Source organism: Rhinatrema bivittatum, chromosome 10 (genome assembly GCF_901001135.1).
Source record: "Rhinatrema bivittatum chromosome 10, aRhiBiv1.1, whole genome shotgun sequence".
NCBI lineage: Eukaryota > Metazoa > Chordata > Amphibia > Gymnophiona > Rhinatrematidae > Rhinatrema > Rhinatrema bivittatum.
The window spans coordinates 97263-119856 of NC_042624.1; the positions used below are offsets into that span (position 1 = coordinate 97263).

Consider the following 22594-nt stretch of genomic DNA (forward strand, 5'->3'; position numbering starts at 1 on the left):
GCGGTACTGGGTCACCATTATCAATTCCAGGCAAAGCCCTTTGACCTGGCCAATGCCCCCAGAACATTATCCAAGATTATGGTGGTCATAGTGGCAGCATTGAGAAAAATGGGAATCCTGATGCACCCATTCTTGGACAATTGGTTGATCTGGGCAAAGTCTGTGGAAGAGAGTCTCCAGGTGACCAACAGGGTGACCCTCCCTGCTTCAGGAGCTCGGGTTGTAAACCTGAACAAAAAGTCTCAAACCCTCCCAGTCCTTGGAATATCTGGGAGACCGGTTTGACACCAAGCAGGGCAAGGTCTTCCTCATGATCACTTGGATAAGGACGTTGATGTCCCAAGTGCGTCTGTTGATGAACACGATATGCCCGATGATGTGGAACTATCTTTAAGTCCTCGGTTTGATGGTGGCAATACTGGAGGTAGTACCGTGGGCTAGGGCACACATGCAACCACTTCAACATTCCCTGCTGTCTCATGTTGGAACCTGCTGTCTCAAGGCTATTTGATTAGCTCTTGCCTACTATCTGCTGGAAACAGAATACTGGCAGGCTGAAGTCAGCACAGAAGCCTATAAGCAGTGATATCAACAAACCTATTAGCCTCTGTCTTCATTTACTCATTGGTGAGCATAACTCATTCATCTGGACTAGTCTGGCTAGATCAAGAGAAAATGCCTTTTTTCTCCATCATTTCTGTCAGATCCTTATGCTAGTAATCAAATATGTTTAAAGCCTTAACAGTCTTCTTAGGGTACAATACATAAAACCCCCATACCTGTTCCTCCATATTTCTCACAGCTTTGTGCTTCTCATCCTGGAGTTCTTGCTTTTCCTTCTCAGACTCCATCAGTTTCTTTTCTAGCTGAGCCTGATATTCAGCAGAATCTTTCAGACGGCTTTCTATGTTGGTCTGGGCCTCCTCAGTTATCTATGAGAGAAGAAAATAGAATCAAATTAGGGTAATATATTTTCCAGTGCAATCATCTTAAAAATGAAAATCCATTCTATTAGAAAAACAAAAATACAGTTTTTTTTTAAATTTTATAGTACAAGAAGAAAGCTAACTTTAAGTCATCCTTTAAAAAAAAAAACCAAGGGAATGGGTGAAGATATCAATGGAAAAATGCATTTCCCTCTAGGGAAGATGGTGCATAAATTTAAGTTTTCATAATTTGTAACATTGGTAGACTCCAACAAATAAAGTCAACTGCCTCATTCAGTCTACCCAGTTATTCTGGTCTATACTGCTTTAGCATCTGTCCTAGCTAACTATACCAGGTATGAGAGCGCTGAAAAAGTATACATCCCTAGCAGTGTATAAAATTATCTCCTCAAAATCAGAATAGCCAAAGGTCAACAAATGTTAGATAAATTGCCTCTCTTCTCACCAAACACCAGATTTTTAGAATCTGGGTTGTCTATGGGAGCCACACCTTGTATAGAGGTGTCTGACATGGTACTGTATCTGTTCGTGACAAATGCCACTCAAGCTGAATTGCACTCAGAGACAAGGAGCTCCTAGGTTCCCTAATTGGTGAATCCTTCCCTGATTTAGAGCTAAACCTGCCAGTCATAGGTAAATTACCTGGGAACCCAGAGGTAGGCCTTGGAGAAGATTCCCCTGAGTGGTGCAAAACGTTGCCTAAAGGCCTTCTCAATTTACAGTTTATTCGGCCCTATGATGATCAAGCTAACGTTCAACTGGAAAACGACTGCCTCCTATTGTCAAGGGAGCGTGACAGAAATGAAACAGATGACATCCAAGCTGAAGGAGTCCAAAGCATTACCTCAGATCAGACTCCATCTCGGAGGAGATAGAAGAGCGAATGGAGATAGCTCTGAATTAACCCTTCCCCGAGTTCAAGGAGACAGTAAACAATCAGCTCATGGAAGCAGATGTTTGTTGGAGCCCAGCAGAGAGAGATCAGTTAAAAGAACTGCTATATAAAGATCTTTGCCATCGATGCCTAGGACTGCGGCCTGACTGACATATTACACAAGTGCAGACAGACCCCAAAAGCAAGTCAGTTTTCATACACCAATACAAAATACCACTAGCTTCCTACAAGTCAGCGCAAGAAATCTTAAATACCCTAGAAGAAAGAGGAATTATCAGACAGTGTAACAGTACCTTTAACAGTCCCATATGGCCCATCTTGAAAAAGAACACACATGGAGATCAGCTATAGAATACAGGAACCTGAACAAAATTGTGCCCATGGCCCACTTGAATCAGAATTTAACCAGACTTCAGGGAGCCGAATATTTCACCAGTCTTGATTTAACGTCAGGGTTCTGGACAGTCCCTGTAGAACCTAAGGATCTGTATATAAACTGTCCTTTTCTTTTGGGAAGAAACAATACACCTGGAGCAGAACTCCTTTTGGGTATCTAAATTCACCAGCTGACTTCAACATTTTCCTACCCAAAGCATTACCTGATGCTGATGCTAAGGGCACCTTAGTATATATGGATGACATCCTAATTAAGGATACCAACTTCCAGGAGCATCTGCAAGAGATTGATCATGTTTTGGCCCAGTCACAGGCGGCAGGAGCCAAACTGTCTCTCTCAAAACAACAGTGGTGTAAGAAGTCACTTAATTACTTAGGATATGAAGTTCCAGCAGAGGGATTATGCCCAAAAAAGAAAAGGATAGAAGCCTTACAAAAAATAAAAACACCTGCCACTCTGAAAGAGTTACGTTCTTTCCTGGAAACATGCAATTACTCACGACAGTTCACAGACCAGTATAAGAAAATTATTCCTTACCTGCTAATTTTCGTTCCTGTAGTACCAAGGATCAGTCCAGACAGTGGGTTATGTCCCCCTTCCAGCAGATGGAGTCAAATAGAACTTTGAAGGAGGCTTCCTTATAAGGTAGTGTACCCTCTACTAATCCTCAGTATGGAGTATATCAAAGCAAAGAGGAAAACGAGGATGGATCAAGAACAATAGAACTAAGTAACAAATAACAGTGTGCAATGGGCACAAAACAGTGTCAAACAACAAACTTGCAGAATGAACCATTAGCCAGCCAAAGGAAAAAAAAAAGGCACTGAAGAACAATTTGAGCAGAGAGGCAATCCCAAACCCAATAAACAGTCAGGGAGGGCGTCTACTACAGGAACGAAAATTAGCAGGTAAGGAATAATTTTCTTTTCCCTGTACGTACCAGGATCAGTCCAGACAGTGGGATGTACCAAAGCTTCCCTACGTAGGGTGGGCCCCGGAAAGCCCTGCTCGAATGACCCTAGAGCCAAAGGAGCCAAAAGTAGCTGACTGTATGTGTAGACTATGACAAGCAAAGGTATATAACGATTTCCAGGTTGCCGCTCGACAAATCTCCTGGAATGAGACCAATTGCATCTCCGCCCAGGAAGCAGCCTGAACTTGAAGAGAATGAGCCTTGACATCTGCCGGAGGTTGTCGACCCACTCCAATGTAGGCCACCGAGATCACCTCCTTCAGCCAGCGAGCAATGATAGTTTGATGCCTTGGCCCCCTTCTTCGGACCATGCCAGAGAACAAAAAGATGGTCCGACAAGCGAAAATCGTTAGTGACTTCCAGAAAGCGAATGACGATTCGCTTGACATGTAGCTTACGTAGATCCGCCGATGCGTCCGCTGAGAAGGACGGAAGCTCTATCACCTGATTCAAGTGGAACTCGGAAACCACCTTGGGCAGAAAAGCAGGCACAGTGCACAAGGAAACTACCGAAACCGTAAAACAAAGGTAGGGCTCTCTATACGAGAGTGCCTGAAGCTCCGAGATTCTGCGGGCAGAACAGATAGCTACCAGGAAAACCGTCTTGAGAGTGATATCCTTGAGGGTTGCGGAACGCATGGGTTCAAAGGGTGGTCCAACCAAGATTCGGAGAACGAGATTGAGACTCCACGAAGGATAAAGAGCGTGGACCGGGGGTTTCACGTGCTTCACCCCCCTGAGGAATCAGATGATATCCGGGTGAGAGGAAAGAGAAGTTCCCTCTCGTTGACGAAGTAGAGCGCCTAGGGCAAAGACTTGCACTCTCAGCGAGTTGTAGGCTAGACCCTAGTCCAGTCCCTGTTGAAGAAAAGATAGGATTTGAGCCACCGAGGCGGTCCATGGAGAAACAGGTATGGAGGCACACCAGTTCTCAAAAACTTTCTATACCCTGATATAGGAGATGGAGGTAGACGTCTTTCTAGCCTTGAGTAGGGTCGAGATAACGGCCTCTAGGTATCCACGCCGTCTCAGCCGGTGCCTCTCAAAAGCCAGGCCGCAAGACAGAAGTGATCGGCCTGGGTGAAAGATACCGGACCCTGATGCAGGAAGCGTGGAAGGTGACCCAGACGAAGAGGTCCATCCACTGCGAGGTTGATCAAGATTATCATGACAAAATATGATGAATTCTCCGAAACCAAGGCTGCTATTGTAAATAATGTTTGGTTAGTTAGCACCCCTCTGAAAAAACCTTTTATTTCTATAACAAGCATGATGTTAACAGTAAGGTTCCTTTACCCAGTAATGTTTCTTTAGTCAACGTACCTAAGAACTCATTAGTTACTATAGGGGGTATGTCCTTATATTACCTAGAACCAGACCAGTTTCCCACAGAGGTAGAAATCTTAGATGTGTTTCAGACCCATGAAATCAACTGATAAAAACCTGGTATATCTTTTATGCTAAAAAGACTCTCACACTGTAGAACTGTCTGTAGACTAAGACTACAATTATGATTTCAGAGATGAAGATTTTAGAAACTGACTATATACTGTCTTATGCCTTACCTGCTCTAGCCATGGTGATTGTAGTCCACATCCTACTTTCAATCACCTTCTTTAAAACAGCAAGGGCCCTGATGAGACACATGGGAAAGGTCTCGCCGTAAAGCCTAGACCAAGGGTAATTAAGTTATCCATAAGTATTAATATACTAAGCAGGCTAAGGTTTATGGTATGTCTTACCACCCATGGTAGAGAACTTTTACTGAAAACTGGTGCTTAGTAACCAGGATGTTAGAGATAGGAATTGTTTTCTAAATGCTATATCCTGCCAAATAAAAGTCTAGCCCCAAACTCCAAGGATCTCTCCCTCTAAAGTGAACCGAGGAATAAGTTGGAACTCCCAATCAAACCGAACCCTGAACTAGGGTAAAGAGAGAAAATTTCTAGTCTCAAAGAACTGAGAACTATGGACAATCTTATTCCTAATTCTGCAGCACAAATTCTGCAACACCAGCAAAATCCAGAAGCAGGAAAAGTCTTTCAAAAAATATTCATAATGAGACGGGAGTCTGGACTGATCTATGTACTGCAGGAACAAAAATTAGCAGGTAAGAACCAATTTTCCTTTCCTGTTCATACCCAGATCAGTCCAGACAAGTGGGATGTACCCAAGCCCCTCTACACTGGATGAGATCCCGAATGACCTGCACGCAGCACACATTCCCCAAAGGAAACATCCAAATGGTACCGTCTAGTAAAAGTGTGCAAAGAGGACCAAGTTGCCACTTGACAAATCTTTTGCGGTGACACCAAGTGACACTCCACCCAGGCGGCCGCCTAAGCCCTAGTGGAATGCGCCCACAATCCCTCAGGGATCGACTCGCCTTTACAAATATAGGCCAAAATTATCACCTCCTTTAACCAACAAGCAATAGTACTTTTTGTCGCTTTGCAACCCTTCTTTGGTCCACTGAACAACACAAAGATGGTCTGAGCTTCAGAATCCATTAGTCACCTTGAAATATCCAAAAGATGAAGTCCCCCTGCATGGGGAGAATCAGATGTCAGGTGTAAAAACCCCAGCAAATCCACCGTCTAGCCAAGATGAAAAGCAGACACGACCTTGGGCAAAAAGGAAGGAACAGCACGCAATGAGGCACCATTATTGGAAATTCACAAAACAGGCTCTCTGCACAATAAGGCCTGGAGCTCTGAAATTCATCTCGCCAAGCAAATCGCCATCACAAACACCATCTTCAGGGTAAGGTCCTTCAAAGAAGCCCTTCTCAAAGGCTCAAAGAGAGGCCCACACAGCACTCGAAGAACCAAACTAAGTTTCCACGACAGACAAATCCTATGGACTGGAGGACACACAAGTCCAGATAAACACATCATCAGAAAAATTTAAACTTGAAACAGGAGTACCTCAGGGTTCAGCGCTGTCTGCTACCCTCTTTAACATATATATGCTACCCTTATGTCATCTGCTGGCAGGCCTAGGGATAATACATTACATTTACGCAGACGACATTCAATTAATTCTACCAATAGACGACACAATTGAAAAAACATTAAGTCTAGCTAACATGTACCTAGACATAATTAAACAACTACTAAACCAGATGGAACTGGTTATCAACATTGACAAAACTGAATTCCTTCACCTTGAGAGAAAACATACTAAAATCATCCAAACACCAATAACCCTAAGAAATAACCAAAAAATTGAGCTAGCTGAAAAAGTAAGGAATCTGGGAGTAATAATGGACCCAGAAATCAACCTGAAGCAACACATATCTATAAAAGTAAGAGAAGGCTACGCAAAACTTATGGTCCTCAGAAGATTGAAACCATTACTCACACCTGCCCACTTCAGAACAGTATTGCAAACACTTATCTTTTCTAGCACCGACTACTGCACCGCACTCTTACTAGGACTCCCAAAGCACATCGATAAGACCACTCCAGATACTTCAAAATACTGCAGCCAGAATACTGACGGGAAAAAAGAGGAGGGACCATATAACCGAAACTCTAGCAGACTTACATTGGTTACCCATCGAATACAGGATAAAATACAAGGCCTTATGCACCATACACAAACTAATATATGATAAAGAAGCAGACTGGCTAAACACAGCCTTACGAGTACACGTTCCACAAAAAAACCTCCGCTCAGCAAACAAAGCACTACTAACAATCCCTTCAGTAAAGTCAGCAAAATTAACCCAAGTGAGAGAAAGGGCTTTATGATTGGCTGGGCCCATACTATGGAACACAATGCCCCCCGAACTCAGATTACAGAATAATCTCAAAACTTTTAAGAAAAATCTAAAAACATGGCTCTTTAAAAAGCCTTCACTAAAGAGTGTGGAGGGTAGAGAGAATGAAAGTACAGGGTAATGCAGATGAGAATGAATTTAATCAATCCTACTTTTAAGAAGTAATATTTCAAAGCGATAGTAACTCAATAATACACCTGGACTTGACCAACATTACTCAAATAATGATTTTATTTATGAAATTGTAACCGAACTTTATTGGCACCTGTTAGAATGTAAGATATCCTACATTTACTTACCTTAGTCTATGTGCCTATTTGTAAACCGTTGAGATGGTATATAACTTAGCGACGGTATAGAAAAGTTTTTAAATAAAATAAATAAACATGCTTCGCTACCTTAAGGAAACGTACTACATCTGGATGAGATGTAGTACATCTCCCCCTGAAACAACCCAAGGCTGCCACCTGGACTCGAAGACAATTATAGGCTAAACCCTTTGACAAGGCCTCTTGCAAAAAAGCCAAACCTTGGGCAATGTTCACCTGCAAAGGATCAGCATCATGGACCCCCAACACCTGGTCTCAAACACTCTCCAAACTCTGATATACTCCAAAGAAGCAGAGGATCTTTTAGCCAGAAGAAGAGTAGTAATCACCGGCTCTGAATAACCCTTCAAGTGGAAACGATGCCTCTCAAAAGCTAGGCCGCTAGACAGAACTGATCTGCCTGTTCCAAAAAGATGGGTACCCAATGAACACTCCCCCTCAGGTGTCTTAACCGGATGGGCCCATCTACCTTTAGCTGCACTAGATCTGCAAACCACAGATGGCGTGGCCACTCCGGCGCTATCAGGATCACTCTTCCCTGATATTGTTCGATGATATCCAACACCCGACCTACGAGCAGCCACAGGGGGAAAACACAGCAGGAGCCTCCCTGGCCAAGACTGAACCAGGGTGTCGATCCCTGCAGAGCCGAACTCCCTCCGGCAGCTGGCCTTAGCATTCTTCTTTGTTGTCATGAGAATGAACTAGGGTTTGCCCCACCTGTGCCGAATGAGTGCAAAGGCCACTGCCAACAGCTCCCATTCCCCCCGGGGTCAGCTGTTGTCAGCTGAAGTAATCCACCTGCACATGAGAGGTTTCTAGTGCTGCTAGATGAAGTTCCACCCAGGCAAAGACTTCCTGAACCTCCTAAGCCACCAAGCGACTCTTCGTTCCGCCCTGCCAATTGATATAGGCCACCATCATCGTGTTGTCCGAGAATGCAAAATGCCCCCTTGACGTCGGAGGCGCCTCATGTCTGAGACTTTTTAGCCATGCCTTGGGATCTCTGGGTGGCCGGCCGCTTACACGCCAGTTCCTTCCTGGCGAGGTAGGCCTCATGCAATAACACCACAAAATCCCTTGCAATCCCCCTCCACCGCAGTTGCCAGATCCTCCCCTAGTCTCGCTGGCACCTCTGTACCTTTCTCCAGACACCTGGTGCACTGGAGAAAGTTGGGAGGGAGGGGAATTTCTGCACTCCCTATCTATGTCAAGACTCCTGCCACGTGGAGCCAAAATGGCCGTCATCTTTCACCCCTGAGGCCTCTTGTGCAAGGCCTGCCGCATGGGTGCAGCGTCTGCCAGCTGATCCTTCTGCCGAGGCTCCCTCGCCTCCAGAGGCACCGCCAATACAGAAAAGGCCCCCCCAGACTTTCCCGCACTCCGAGGGAGGCGGCAAGACCAGTGATATGATCATGGTAAAAAAAAAAAAATAAATAACCCCGCAAGGGAGCGAACAAAGGCCGATGATGCAGACGCTGTCCTAGCCCCGGGTGCTGAAAAACTGCAAGAGCTGCATAGATCTCTGCACACCCCGATGTTGAGTTGACTGTCTGCTGCTGCCAAGAGCAGGCCTACCCAACACTTTCAATATATTTTTTTTTTAAGAAACTGCCCTCCCCTCAAGCAGCCCAGAAAAACAAAAGGAAGTTATGCTTTCCTGTTTCTGGGTGCTCCTGGCTCTTGCAAACAGCTGGTCTGAGTGAGAGAGATTCAGGAAGAGCGAGGGAACCAGGACCTCTGGCTTTCCCTCCCCATGGAAAACAAGGGTCGAGCATAGTCAGGGATTTCCAACCCCTCGCTCGCCCTGCTCACCAGAAGGATGACTCACAAAGGAACCCAACACCTCTTGGAGCACAATTTTCACTTCTGAATTCTCTTCTAAAGCTAATCTATCCTAAAACTTTTTTTTTTTTTTAATTAAATTCAGACTGCAGGTTTGCACCTCTACCATCTGCTGGAAACAGAGAGACACTGAGAGACTGCAGGTGGCACTCTCAGTTAAGCAGCAGTGCCTGAAAAGTTTTTCTCTGCCTCCCTCTGCTAGTAAGGATGCAAAACCCACTTGTCTGGACTGATCTGGGGTACGAACAGGAACTTTTACCCGAGCACAGTCCTCCCTGGCTGAGAGCAGAAATGAGTCCCGGCTACGGGGGGATGAATAGGGCTAAAGCCTTCACCGACGAGCCTCTGTCGGCCTGCAACCGCTAAAGGAAAATTAGTTTCTTACCTGATAATTTTCGTTCCTGTAGTACCAAGGATCAGTCCAGGACACCTGGGTTGTGACTCCGCACCAGTAGGTGGAGACAGAGCAAAACTTGTCGGTGTGAGTCATATATGACGCTGTGCCAGTCACAGCCCCCTCAGTCTTACGTAATATCAAAGTAGCAACTCAACCAAGCAACAACACTGGCTAGAAAATTCACTTCCAAACCAAAACCTACCACCAGAACTCCTAGTGGAACCGGACTCCCCAACCGGGAGAGCTAAACAAGCGATCAGAATAACTAAGACAACTATGAGCGGACTCTCCGTTACTTCAGCGAAGCCCTGTGGGCGGGATCCTGGACTGATCCTTGGTACTACAGGAACGAAAATTATCAGGTAAGAAACTAATTTTCCTTTCCCTGTACATACCAGGATCAGTCCAGGACACCTGGGATGTAAAAGAGCTAAGTTACCAAGGGTGGGAAGCAGAGAGTCCCGCTCGGAGCACCCTCTCTCCAAATCCCCGGAATCTATAGCCCGGACATCCAGCCGGCAGTGCCTGATAAAGTATGCAATGATTTCCCGGTAGCCGCCCTGCAAATCTCTTGAGGCAACACCTGAGAAGCTTCCGCCCAGGACGCAGCCTGAGAACGAGTCGAGTGAGCCCGAAGACCCACTGGAAGCGGTTTTCTCCACACCAATTACGCTGAGCCAATGGCCTCCATGAGCCAACGGGCGATCGTCGTGCGGGACACAGCGGCCCCTGTCTTTGGACCCGAGAACAAAACTAAAGATGGTCTGTTACCCGGAACGGATTAGTAACCTCCAAGTAACGAAGAAGGGACCTCCGCACGTCCAGCTTCCGCAGTTCCCTTAACTGGGGATCAGGGGACTCCCCAACCGCAAACGCAGATAACCCCACTGACTGATTTACGTGAAAAACGACACCACTTTAGGTAGAAAGGAAGGTACCGACCGCAAGTATACTCCTGAATCGGAAATACGCAAGAAAGGTTCCCTACAGGGCAGGGCCTGCAACTCCGAAACACGCCGTGCCGAGGCAATCGCCACCAAAAATACCGCCCACAACGTAAGGTCCTTAGTAGTTGCACGCTTCAAGGGCTCAAACGGGGCCGAGCCTAAGGCGGAGAGAACCCAGATAAGGTTCCAAGACGGACAGGGGGGACGCAATGGAGGACGGAGATGTTTAGCCCCCCGAAGGAAACGGGAGAAATCCGAATGAAGGGCCAGGGAGGTTCCCCGGACCTTACCCCGCAAACAACCAAGCGCTGCCACCTGGACCCGTAGAGAACTGCACGCCAAGCCTTTGGCCAGACCGGCTCGAAGAAACGTTAGAATATTTGAAACCGAAGCGGAAGTGGGATCCACCCCCCGCTTCACGCACCAATCCTCCAAAAACCGGCCAGACACGGACATAAGCCAGGGACGTAAAACCGCCCAGACACGGACATAAGCCAGGGACATAGACTGCTTTCTGGACCTCAGCAACGTGGCTATCACCGCATCTGAGTAACCTTATCTCTTCAGGCAATTCCTCTCAAAAACCATGCCGCGAGACAGAAGTGATCCGCATCCTCCAAAACAGACGGGGCCCTGACGTAGGAGCCCCGCGAACCCCTGGAGACGAAAGGGAGTCGCCCCCGACAACTGAATGAGATCTGCGAACCATGGACGACGTGGCCACTCCTGTGCCACCATGATCCCATTGAACGGGTGCAATTCTATGTGCCGAAGAATCTTGTCTATCATCGGCCACGGGGGAAACACGGACAGCAGCACATCCGTCGGCCAAGGAAGCACCAGCGCGTCAACACCTTCTGCTCCCCGTTCTCGACGCCGACTGTAAAATCGCGGAGCCTTCGCGTTGTGCCACGTGGCCATCAGATCCATGTGGGGCACCCCCCACGTTCTGCAGATGAGCAGAAACGCTTCGTCCGCCAATTCCCACTCTCCGGGATCGAGGTTGTGACGGCTGAGAAAATCCTCCTGGACATTGTCGACCCCGGCAATGTGGGAGGCTGCGATGTTGCTGAGACTTAGTTCTGCCCGTGACATCAAGAGCTGCGCCTCTATAGCCACCTGTGGACTCCTCGTCCCTCCTTGATGATTGATGTAGGCCACGGTGGTTGCGTTGTCCGATAGTACTCGGACCGCCTTTCCCCGTACTAACGGTAAGAAGGCTTGTAGAGCCCGACGGACCGCTCTGGTCTCTAGTCGGTTGATAGACCACTGGGCTTGAGATGCTGACCACAGCCCCTGGACCGACCTCCCTAGGCAAACTGTTCCCCAACCGGAGAGACTGGCATCCGTGGTCACCACCGTCCAATCGGGTACCCGCAGGGACACTCCACCGGACAGATGCTTGGAATCGAGCCACCAGTACAGGCTGGATCTCGCTTGGCCCTCGAGTGGAAGAGGCAGGAAGAACTCCTCCGAGACCGGCTTCCATCGGGATAGTAAGGACGACTGCAACGGCCGCAAATGAGCGAACACCCAGGGAACCAGGGCGAGCGTTGAAGCCATCGAACCCAGGACCGTCAGATAATCACAGACCCGAGGACTGTGAAGAGACAGCAACCGCCTCACCTGAGACTGTAGCTTGCACCTGCGTTCCTGGGACAGGAACACTTTGCCCTGTGTCGTGACGAATCCAGCTCCGAGGTATTCTAGGGTCTGGGTCGGTATCAGTTGACTCTTGCCAAAATTGATTACCCAGCCTAGAGACTGCAAGATCTGTAGGACCCGGGCCACCGCCCGTCGACACTTACCCTCGGACTTCGCGCGAATCAGCCCATCGTCCAGGTAAGGATGAACCAGGAAACCTTGCCGGCATAGCAGCGCCGCCACCACCACCATCACTTTCGTGAATGTGCGGGGAGCTGTCGCAAGACCAAACGGCAGCGCCCGGAATTGATAGTGACGCCCCAGCATGCAGAACCTCAGGAATTGCTGTCACTCCGGCCGAATTCCCACGTGAAGGTACACTTCCGTGAGATCTAGGGAAGCCAAGAATTTGCCCGGCCGCACCGAAGCAATCACAGACGCTGCTGCCAGCAAGGGCCGGGTCCTCGACCCTCAGCAGCGGCCTCTACCAGGGGGGGGATGGTCCCCTCAGAACCTCCCAACCCCCCTGGGAGGCTCTCAGGACGAGGGAGTCTTCTTTCTTTAGATGAAAAACTTCCAAAAACCAAATTCTTCTTATTTAGATGAAAAGTTTCCAAAAACCAAATTGAAAAGGAAAAAAATTCCAAAAACCTGACTACCTACCAGAATCAGTGCAGGCAGAGGCTGTGACTGCACCTGCACCACCTACTGGAGACAGAGTAAGACTGAGAGGGCTGTGACTGGCACAGGGTCATATATGACTCACACCGACAAGTTTTGCTCTGTCTCCACCTACTGGTGCGGAGTCACAACCCAGGTGTCCTGGACTGATCCTGGTACGTACAGGGAATTGAAATTTAGGTCCACGGCAGTCAAGTCTACCGGACTGAAGGCCCTCCCCTAAGGGAGGGCCCGCATGGTATCACCTCAGGAGGCGAGTGGTGCTACAGAGACAGCTCGTCTTTCCAATATCTCCTTTCCAACCTCTTTCATCTTTTCTCTTTTACTCACAAGTAAATCCCCTGAAGGCAAATGCATGTCCACCATCTGCTGGAGATGGTGAATTCTGGTGGGCTGACGTAGGGGCAGACCATATAGCCATGACGTCAGCGTTTGCTCCATCTCCATCTCCTGGCAGAGGTGCATAACCCACTCGTTGGGACTGACCTACCCAAACGCTAAGGAATAGCCAATGTTTGAGATCTTTGTATTTAATAGGGGGATTAAAAATCTATTCATTTTCCTGGAATTGATAACATTTTTGTTGAGATGAAGGCTTTTTATTCCTCCCAAAATAGACCATATGCTACCTAGCTTGCCCCACCTGTTTCTCTTTGTTGAGGGACTCCTCCAGACTCAGGACCACTGATTTGTACTGTTCCACATTGCTGCTGCTGGTCTTCAATCTCTCCTTCAGATCGTTAACCTGCTCTTCTGCTTGCCTTAGCCGAGTTTTCAGTTCTTCCACATTCTCCCCATTAGCACTAGATTGTCCTAGTATAAAGTGAACAAAAAAAAAAAAAGATTTAACACTTTTTACATTTAAACACATGGCCTTAATCTATAATTCCATTTTGTAATATGCTCATGTTTAGAGACTGCAATCGTTTGGCAATGTCAATGGAAAACTCTCTGCATAAACTCTCAGGTGTGGGAAGTCTGCCCAACTTCTGTCCTCAAGAGCCACAAACAGGTCTGGTTTTCAGGATACCCATAATGAATATACATGAGATAGATTTACATATAATGGAGATAGTGCATGCAAATCTATCCCATGCAATATTCACTGTAGATATCCTGAAAACCTGGTCTGTTTCTGGTTCTCAGACAGGAGTTGGCCACCCCTGGCCTAGAGGCTGTCCTGCCACTAGTGACATGCTACATACTATATTTTTAACAGTAACATTTTAAGCCCTGGCATTACTCTATACAAGTTTAATGTACCCATTTTCTTAGAACTAAACTATGTGCATCATATGCAATGTTTTTATTAAACCCCTAAAAGTTCCCTGAGAACATCTGCAGTATATGAGCATGAGGGTAAGGGGGTTACCTTAATGGGCATAGTTTTATTGCAATGTTAGAACAGTTTGTTAACCATGTAGAAGGTTAAAGTAGAACAAAGGTAGGCGCTAATTTCTTCTGGCACCGGGAAATTGCACAGAAAAGCAGTAAAAACTGCTTTTCTGTGCACCCTCCGACTTAATATCATAGCGATATTAAGTTGGAGGTCCCGAAGGGTGTAAAAAGAAAAAAAAATTTAAATTGGGCCGGCGGTTGTCGGGCTGAAAACCGGACGCTCAATTTTGTCGGCGTCCGGTTTCTGAGCCCTAAAATGGCCACCGTTCCCGCATTTCGCAGGAGTGGGGTAGGCCAAGCACAATGAGGCAGCATAGGGTTGCCTGCACAATGGGACCGAGCTGCCTGCTTCCCCTTCCGCTGCCGGGAGCAGAGGTCGTCGCGGGAGAGCCGTGCTGCCAGCCCCCTGCAGGCACGATACGCTGAGGCGCGCGGCATTGCCACGCTCTAAAAGAGGGGAGGCCGCCAAAATAAACACCGGAGCCCGGGAGGCCAAAGGAGAGCCTCAGAATTTTTCTTTTTTTTAAATCAGGAAAATTAACGTGCTGGCCTCACCAGAGCACAACCCGTGGTTGTCTGAGCTGGGGTGGGGGAGGGACCGGCCCACCGGTAAATCCCCCCCCCCCCCCCCAAGTCACTCGCTCCGGGATCGCGGGAGCGAAGAGGAGCCCCCGCAGGCCTACCAGCAAGGAGGAAAAGAAACGTCTCCTCAGGAGGCCCGGCTATTTTTATTTTTTTTTAAAACAAGAATAGCTTTGCTTTAGCCAAACAAATTAATGATCCTGAACCATTTTTTTTTTTTAATTTAAGAATCAAGCAACCAGGACCGCAGGTTCTGCCACCTTCATCTGCTGGAGACAGAGAAATACTGAAGGGGCTGCAGGTGGAGCACCATACTTACAGGGGTGCCCTTCAAGTTTCTTCTCTGTCTCCATCTGCTGGAAGGGAGGCATAACCCAGCGGTCTGGGCTGATCCGGGTACGTACAGGGAAACAAAAATTCTCAGAACAATCTCACAGGTACTATTTCAGCTGTTTTATATATGTTCCACAAAAGTGATAATGAGCAAGTGGTATTCTCTGAGATCTGAATCTTTATTGCTAAAAGGTGAAAAAACTCCTCAAAATGAGCGACTCGTTTCAAGCCCTTCTTGTGCCTCAGCCAAGAGCCCCACCCAATACGCAATCACTTCTTGGCCACAGGGGGGGTGCTTTTTTCTACAGGATTGCCGGCCCTGAATTAAAGACAGAAAATGTCAGAGAATAAATCAAGGAGGAAGGCAGGCTAGAGAGAATTATCAGAAGGAAAAGAACCACCAAGGAAAGACAGATCTCTGGGTAGAGCCTTAAGACGTTACCTTCGCCCACAGCTTGCTGTGATGATGTGCGAGTTGCTAGCTGAGCTTCCGTGTTACTGAGCTGCTGCTTTAACGTAGCAATCTCCTTCTGGGAGTTCTTCAGCAGCTCCTTTGTCTTAACGTGAAGGCTGACTTCAGAATCGTACTGTTTTTTGGTTTCTAAAAGCCGAACCTGTACGGAAAGAAGAAACTGCTTTTGTAATCTGCAGAAAAAAAAAAAGCGTAATACATTTCAAATATCAGGAAAATACAGAAAGCCAAACTCTTCTCTAGCAAGTCTCCTGAACTGAAATGATCCATCAAGATCAAGAATCTTTTTCATGAAATCTCTCCCCCAACTGAGTCACAAAGGTGAAAACTGCACATTTTTTCAGAAAAGCACCCAGGATCCTTAATTGCAAAAACGTGTAGAGATAGAAATACGTTAACAGATAGGCAGAAGCCTATCCTAATGACATGGCAGGCCATAGGAATAACCGGGTTGACACCAGCAGGCTACAATTCGAAATTACGGCTGAAAAGAATAAGAGTAGTAGCCACGCTGGCCTAGCAGGGTACAAATTAGGGGTCAGATGGGTCTGTTTGGGAGACTGGGCAGAAAAATTAGCAGTCAACTGAGCTTAGACTGGGTAAAATCAATGATGACGAATCATGAGTGGGGTCCCAACAGCGATATGTACAGTAAAGTAACATTACTGAGATGCAAGGCACCTACATTAAACCCACAATCACTTTCTATGAAGTCTCTCATCAACGCCAGCACAAACCCTGACAGAACCAGAGCCCAAGCGTGCAGACTAGGATCCAGTGCTACTCACATCTTGATTTTTACCAAGTAAATGCTTCTGCTCCACTTCATTTTCTAGTTTCTTCTTTAGCTGGGTTACCTCCCGCTCTAGTTTTTCAATCTGGTTATTATATCTCTGTCTGATCTCAGTTTCTGATCTCTCCAAGGTCACCTGACAGCACAAAAGAATATATATGTAATTTACATTAGGAGAAGATGATTACAAAAAACCTTCTACCTTGTAATTCTCAGATGGTCAAAAATCTGAAGAAATGGACAAAAGACGATTAACAACCAGAAACTGAAGAGTATGCACAGCTCAGTAAAATCTGAAGGGGTTACACATTTCCATTTACTATTAACTTAATCCTCTTTATAATACACCATCTGTTGTGTCCTAAGTGAAACTGAAATGTATCACATCTGGTAAAGCAATTTTACAGGGCAATAATCAAAAGCTTTCTGTGGCAAGGAAAGATGTGGTTCTTACCTGTAGTCCTAAATAGACCAGTCCAGATGCATGGGTTTTGTCCCCCTACCAGCAGATGGAGGCAGAGAACAACTGATTTGTTGACATCACCCACCTTATAGGGGGAACACTGAGAGGACAGGATCACCTTGCTGGTGGCTGAAAGGAATCAGTAAGTTTTGCTTGGGAATTTTTTTTCTCTTTTTTAAAGTATTGGGGAGAAGTAAACTATTGGGGTATATTATTTAGCGTGTTTCTGCTTTTAATAGTCAGTAAGGCAGCTAATCAGCAGAAGAGAGTGATTTCCAAACCCTCCTACCCCAGCTCATCCTTTAATTTATAGGCAGGTGCCACTTTCACACACACACACAAAAATTAGCCTTTTCACTTCACAAATTCCCCATACCTTATTGAGAGTTTGATCATTCCATTGTAGGCCACTACCAGTCAAAGTGAATTCAATAATACATTTAAAGGACATTCATTACACATTCCTACTCCCATAGCAACCTAAAACTTAACTATGAACTGAACAAAACTGAGATGAAGGCAGCAGCCCAGCAGCAAGAGGGGGGCTTCCCAGTCTTTTGCATCGAGTGTCACATGTACGATTTTTTACCCACCGGTGAGAAGTTGTACATGTGCATGCGATGCAAAGAGCTCCTGGCTCTCAGAGAACGAGTCCGATCTCTGGAGGCTAGAGTGGCAGACCTGGAGGAGCTGAGGCAGACAGAGAGGTATATAGATGAGACCTTCAGGGACATAGTAGTCAAGTCCCAACTTCAGACTGGCAGCCCTGGTGCTGCCTTGGAGGAAGAAGGTCTCATGATGGGAGAGCACCAACCAGATGCAGCAGGAAAGGATCCTGTAGCAAGGACCTGCTCTCCAGGTGGTGCATTGTCCTTTCGCATCGAGGAGGTGTCTCCAAGGCCTACTGCCCAGGAGTGAAGGGTTAGGTCAGCCGACATAGTTGGCAATTCGATTATTAGGAATGTAGATAGCTGGGTGGCTGGTGGGCGTGAGGATCGCCTGGTAACATGCCTACCTGGTGTGAAGGTGGCGGACCTCACGCATCAGCTAGATAGGATTTTAGCAGTGCTGGGGAGGAGCCATCTGTCATGGGATATGTGGGCACCAACAACATAGGCAGCGTTAGAATTTCGAGTCATCAGATACTACTGCACATTCTATCTGGTTTTGCTTAATTGGACCAGTTCTCTGTACTCAGACTCATTAGGCATCTGTCCTGCTTTCAGCTGCAGCTGTTCTTTGATCATGCACCTACCTGAATAGCCTGCAAATTAGTGAGCAGCAGGTTTTGGCCCCTTTGCTCTGCTAATAAAGATTCTCGCTCTTGGTTCAATCGAGCTTCTGCCATCTTCAAGATATCCTTCTCCTTCCTCAAGTTTTCTGCTCTTACCTTTAGGGATAGGAAACAAAATGGCCAGTTCGAGTTTGATGAATACATGATGACACTGCTTCAGCCTATTTAATAAATGTTTGAACACAAAACCGTACATAGAAAAAGCAATTACTGGAACAAATGCACCATATCTGGAATGAAGTTCATTGTGCGCATGCCAGAAACATAATTCATAAAGCGAAAATAAAAGTACTCTTCAATACACTCCGCAGCCTTACAGAGAAGCAACACTTCATTTCATCTTGAAGATTTCTAACTAGAAAAGCTAAATTAGGACATTTATAAGAGACATCTGTTGTGCTATCTGTATTTGGACCACACCTATGAGAAGATATCTGTGTGAAATATCAACACATCTCACTTGACAGAAATTTCAATGCACTTCTTAAATCCTGTCAGAAACAACCTGCACGTCAAAATCACCCAACATGTTCAAAGAATTAATGGTAAGCATGCACCTCACCTCAGCTACAGCGAGCTTCTCATTAGCTGCTCTCAGGTCCTGAGTTATGGTGTTAATAATCTGCTCCTGCTTCTGAGTCGTGGCCGAAAGCTTCTGGGTCTTTTCATGCAGCGAAGCAATTTCACGACGGTACCCTTCAACGTTATCCTGGAGCATCTCGTACCTTTCAAAAAGCAGCAAAGAGGGGCAGGGAAATCACAGTGATTAGCAGCAGAATTAGCTTGAAACGTGTAAATTATCAGCTTGCCTTGGTCTTGGCTCTAATCTCCCTTTTTTGTAACCATTTATTTTGCTCTTGCACCCAGAGTGAAAAAAGGTAAACAAGTGTCAGTGAAAAGGACCGGATCGGGAACAGCCCCGCCAGGGGTGGGGCACGAGCTCTGCCCAGGCTGTTGTGAGCGCACAACCACATCTCCTGGGCACCGATGCAGAGCGCTAAGGACGCACAAATGACCAATTACGCGCCCCTTTTAGTGTGGAAGCTCATATTCCTATTGCATTGAGCGCCCAAGAGAGGTGGATGTGCGCGTGTTCCAAAAACATGCGCCAGTTCGGATGCACATTTTTTATGGGATGATGCTGCATCGGCCGGTTTGTAAAGGAAATCTTTCCTCACAAGCGAGCACTGCATTTGACTTCTTTGATGAAGCACCTCATTTTACAAGGAGTCTTTAAAAATTATTTATTTTATTTTATTTATTATTTAAAATCTTTTCTATACCGTCATTAAGCGGGCGCCATCACAACGGTTCACAAAAAGGCACAAAAACTATGTTGTATAAAGTGTTTAGAATTCTAACTCTTAAACAGGTGCCATAAAAAATACTGTAACATTATATCATAGTAAATACTATTTGGTGAGTGTTATAAGTCAAGTCCAGTTTTTTTAACTCTGCTATAAGATTTGTGTTGCTTAACTCTAGTTTTTTGTTGTATAAGGTAAAAATGAGGAAAGGTATAAGTGAACTGGTATATATTTTCCCAACATATGCATGTTCATATAAGGTACCTACATTGTATTATAGTACAAACAAGAAAGGAACATGAGAATTAATCAAAACCTATAAATTCATTCATACCGTATATACAGGTTCTTAACCATATTGTATAAAGACCTTAATTTTAAGAAGCATAAACAACTTATTTAGGATACATGCCAAGAAAGAATTGTTCTTACTTGCTAATTTTCCTTCCTTGAGTCATACCAGACCAGTCCAGAATACCTGGGTTTTTCGCCCCTGCCAGCAGATGGAGACAGAACAACCCTAAAGAGGGTACTGTGAAGCCTGCAGCACGTCAGTATTTCTGATGAAAAGCTAAGAACACTTTAAAAACTTTACACCTCCACAAGTAAGGGAGTTGAAAATGAACTTCTACATGAACTTGATCCCTAGAAAATCAAAGGATCAAACACAATTTTCAAAACATGAAAACCAATTCCTTATGCTGGAAAAACCTTAAAGACACTGTAAGGCAGGAAAACAGATTTCAAAGACTATCACCCAGTCTCTTCCCTCCCATTTCTTGCCAAAATTATTGAATCTCATTAAAACAACTTACTGATCATTTGTTTTCCATTCCATACCTGACCAATACCAATTTGGTTTCAGACCAAGTCACAGTACTGAGATGCTTCTATTATCCAGTACAGATATTATTCATCGAGGAACGCCATACATTTCAGTCTTTTTAGATCTATGTGCAGCTTTCGATACCATCAATCATGAAACCTACTCCTCAGATTAGCTAATACTGGAATCTCCGGTACAGTGTGCACTCAATGTTTAAATCATACCTCTCTCATAGAAGACAACAAATACGCATAAACCATACCTCCTCTTCTTCATTTCCACTAAAACCGGGGTGCCTCGAGGCTCTGCCCTCTCTGCAGTCCTGTTCAATATTTACCTTCTATCACTATGCCAGTTGCTCTCTATCTTAGGCGACATTTACCGACTATATGCTGATGATGTCCAACTCTTCTTTCCCACCCGCGATAATTGGAAATCTACAGCTCGATTAGGACATGGCTAGCGCATAACAAACTCAGGTTAAATTTAACAAAAACAGAAATCTTGATTCTGGGCCATCCGCATTCAATGACATTCCTAACAATTTTTCTTTTGAGAACATAATTATTCCCATATCAGAAAACATTCGTAATCTTGGTATCATACTAGATCCTAAATTAAACATGCAATCCCATATTAAAGCTGTAGTGAAATCATCTACTAGTTAAATGAAGCTTGACCGACGTGCCGCAAATGCGCAGTAGAGAGCAGCTCTACCGCGCATGCGCGGGCGAGCACGTCGACCAGAGCTTGCCCATAACAAAAATGGCGCTCGGAGGAGCGGCGGTGGCAAGGCGCAGTAGTGGCGCGCGCGCGAGGGAGGGAGGAAGGGAGGGACCTCCCCCCGGAGATCTTCTGTTTGTGCCATCCAGAGGGGGAGTGACTGGGGGGAGGAGGGAGTGACTGAGGGCAGGGGGGAGGAGGGAGTGACTGGGGGGGGGGAGAATAGAGGATGAGGGGAGAATGAGGTGGGAGGGAGGAGAATGACAGGGAGGGGGAAGGAAATGGAGCGAAAATTTTTTTTTAATGTAGCCCGCTGTTACGGGCTTAAGTCTTTATATAAACTGCGCTTACTATGACATATTAAACCATTATTTGATCCTTCTGATTTCTGCACAGTCCTCCAATCTTTAATACCGACAAATATCGACTACTGTAACTCGCTTTACGATGGACTTCATTTAACTATAATACGGCCACTACAATTAATACAAAATGCAGCAGCTCGGCTTTTATCAAATATAAAAATAACTGAACACATTTCCCCAATTCTATTCAATTTACATTGGCTCCTGGTTAAATGGCGGATAAAATACAAAATTCTATCATACATAACAACAATAACTGGTTATCAGCTAACCTCCATCTGTACACCCCCGCCAAAAATTTAAGGTTCTAAAATCAGTTTCTATTATAAACCCCTTCACCAAAATTAACAAGATTAGTTATAACAGGAACAAGTTTTCTCCATCTCAGGGTCCAATCCTCTGGAACTCAATACCTCCTAATCTAAGAACCCTTTCAAATGCAAAAGACTTAAAAAAAAGCTCTAAAGTAATATCTATTCAATCACGCATTTTCAGAACTTTGCAACTCAAAATAATCATTATCCCTCATTGTAAATTTTTATAATACTTCGTTTTATTTTATGGTATCTTATTTTTATGTTTTTGTATTTTATTTTTAACAGATGTTGTGTTTGTGTTAAATATTATTGATATTCCATTGTAACCAGCCCCAAACCTTGATGGGTGCGGGATATAAATTTTTTTGAACAGATTAGGAGGGAATCTGGACTGGTCTGGTTTGATTCAAGGAAAGGTAAGAAGCCAAATTTTTCCTTCATCATCCACCAGACCAGTCCAGAAAGCCTGGGACATACTCAAGATCTCTTAACCAGAGAGGGAAAATAACAATCTTGCCCCAATAGAGGCCACTTCTGTTGCCTGCATATCCAACCAGTAATGTTCAGAGAACATGTGCAACGAAGCATATGCAGTTACCCTGCAGATCTCTTCCAGAGTTGCTGTTCTGCTCCTGAAGTTGCCTGTGCCCTAGTGGAAGGCACCTTAAGACCCTCATGCAACCTTAAACATTTAGAAATATAGGCAAAGCAATTGCTTCCTTAATCCAGTGAAAACTTAGTTGCCTTTGAGGCCACCTGTCCAATCCTGAAGAGAACAAACAGATGGTCCAAACTCGTAAACAAATTAGAGACCTTAATATATCTGAGCAAGGTTCTTCTGACATAGAGAAAATGAAGATCATCAAAAACTTTCCCTTAATA

The 22594-nt window shown here is 45.5% G+C and overlaps 1 protein-coding gene across 1 annotated transcript in view; it reads right to left on the minus strand.

Moving 5' to 3' along the window:
* Positions 1-22594, minus strand: part of LOC115100326 (nucleoprotein TPR-like) — a gene marked incomplete at its 3' end in the record, with an annotated part of 228078 nt that overhangs the window by 93712 nt on the left and 111772 nt on the right. Inside the window, exons 18-23 of the mRNA XM_029618746.1 lie at positions 18737-18899; positions 18136-18270; positions 16413-16553; positions 15595-15766; positions 13483-13652; positions 780-932 (exon numbers count right to left, since the gene is read on the minus strand). Of these exons, the coding sequence (XP_029474606.1) occupies positions 780-932; positions 13483-13652; positions 15595-15766; positions 16413-16553; positions 18136-18270; positions 18737-18899 (934 nt within the window). The remainder of the gene's footprint in view (positions 1-779; positions 933-13482; positions 13653-15594; positions 15767-16412; positions 16554-18135; positions 18271-18736; positions 18900-22594) is intronic.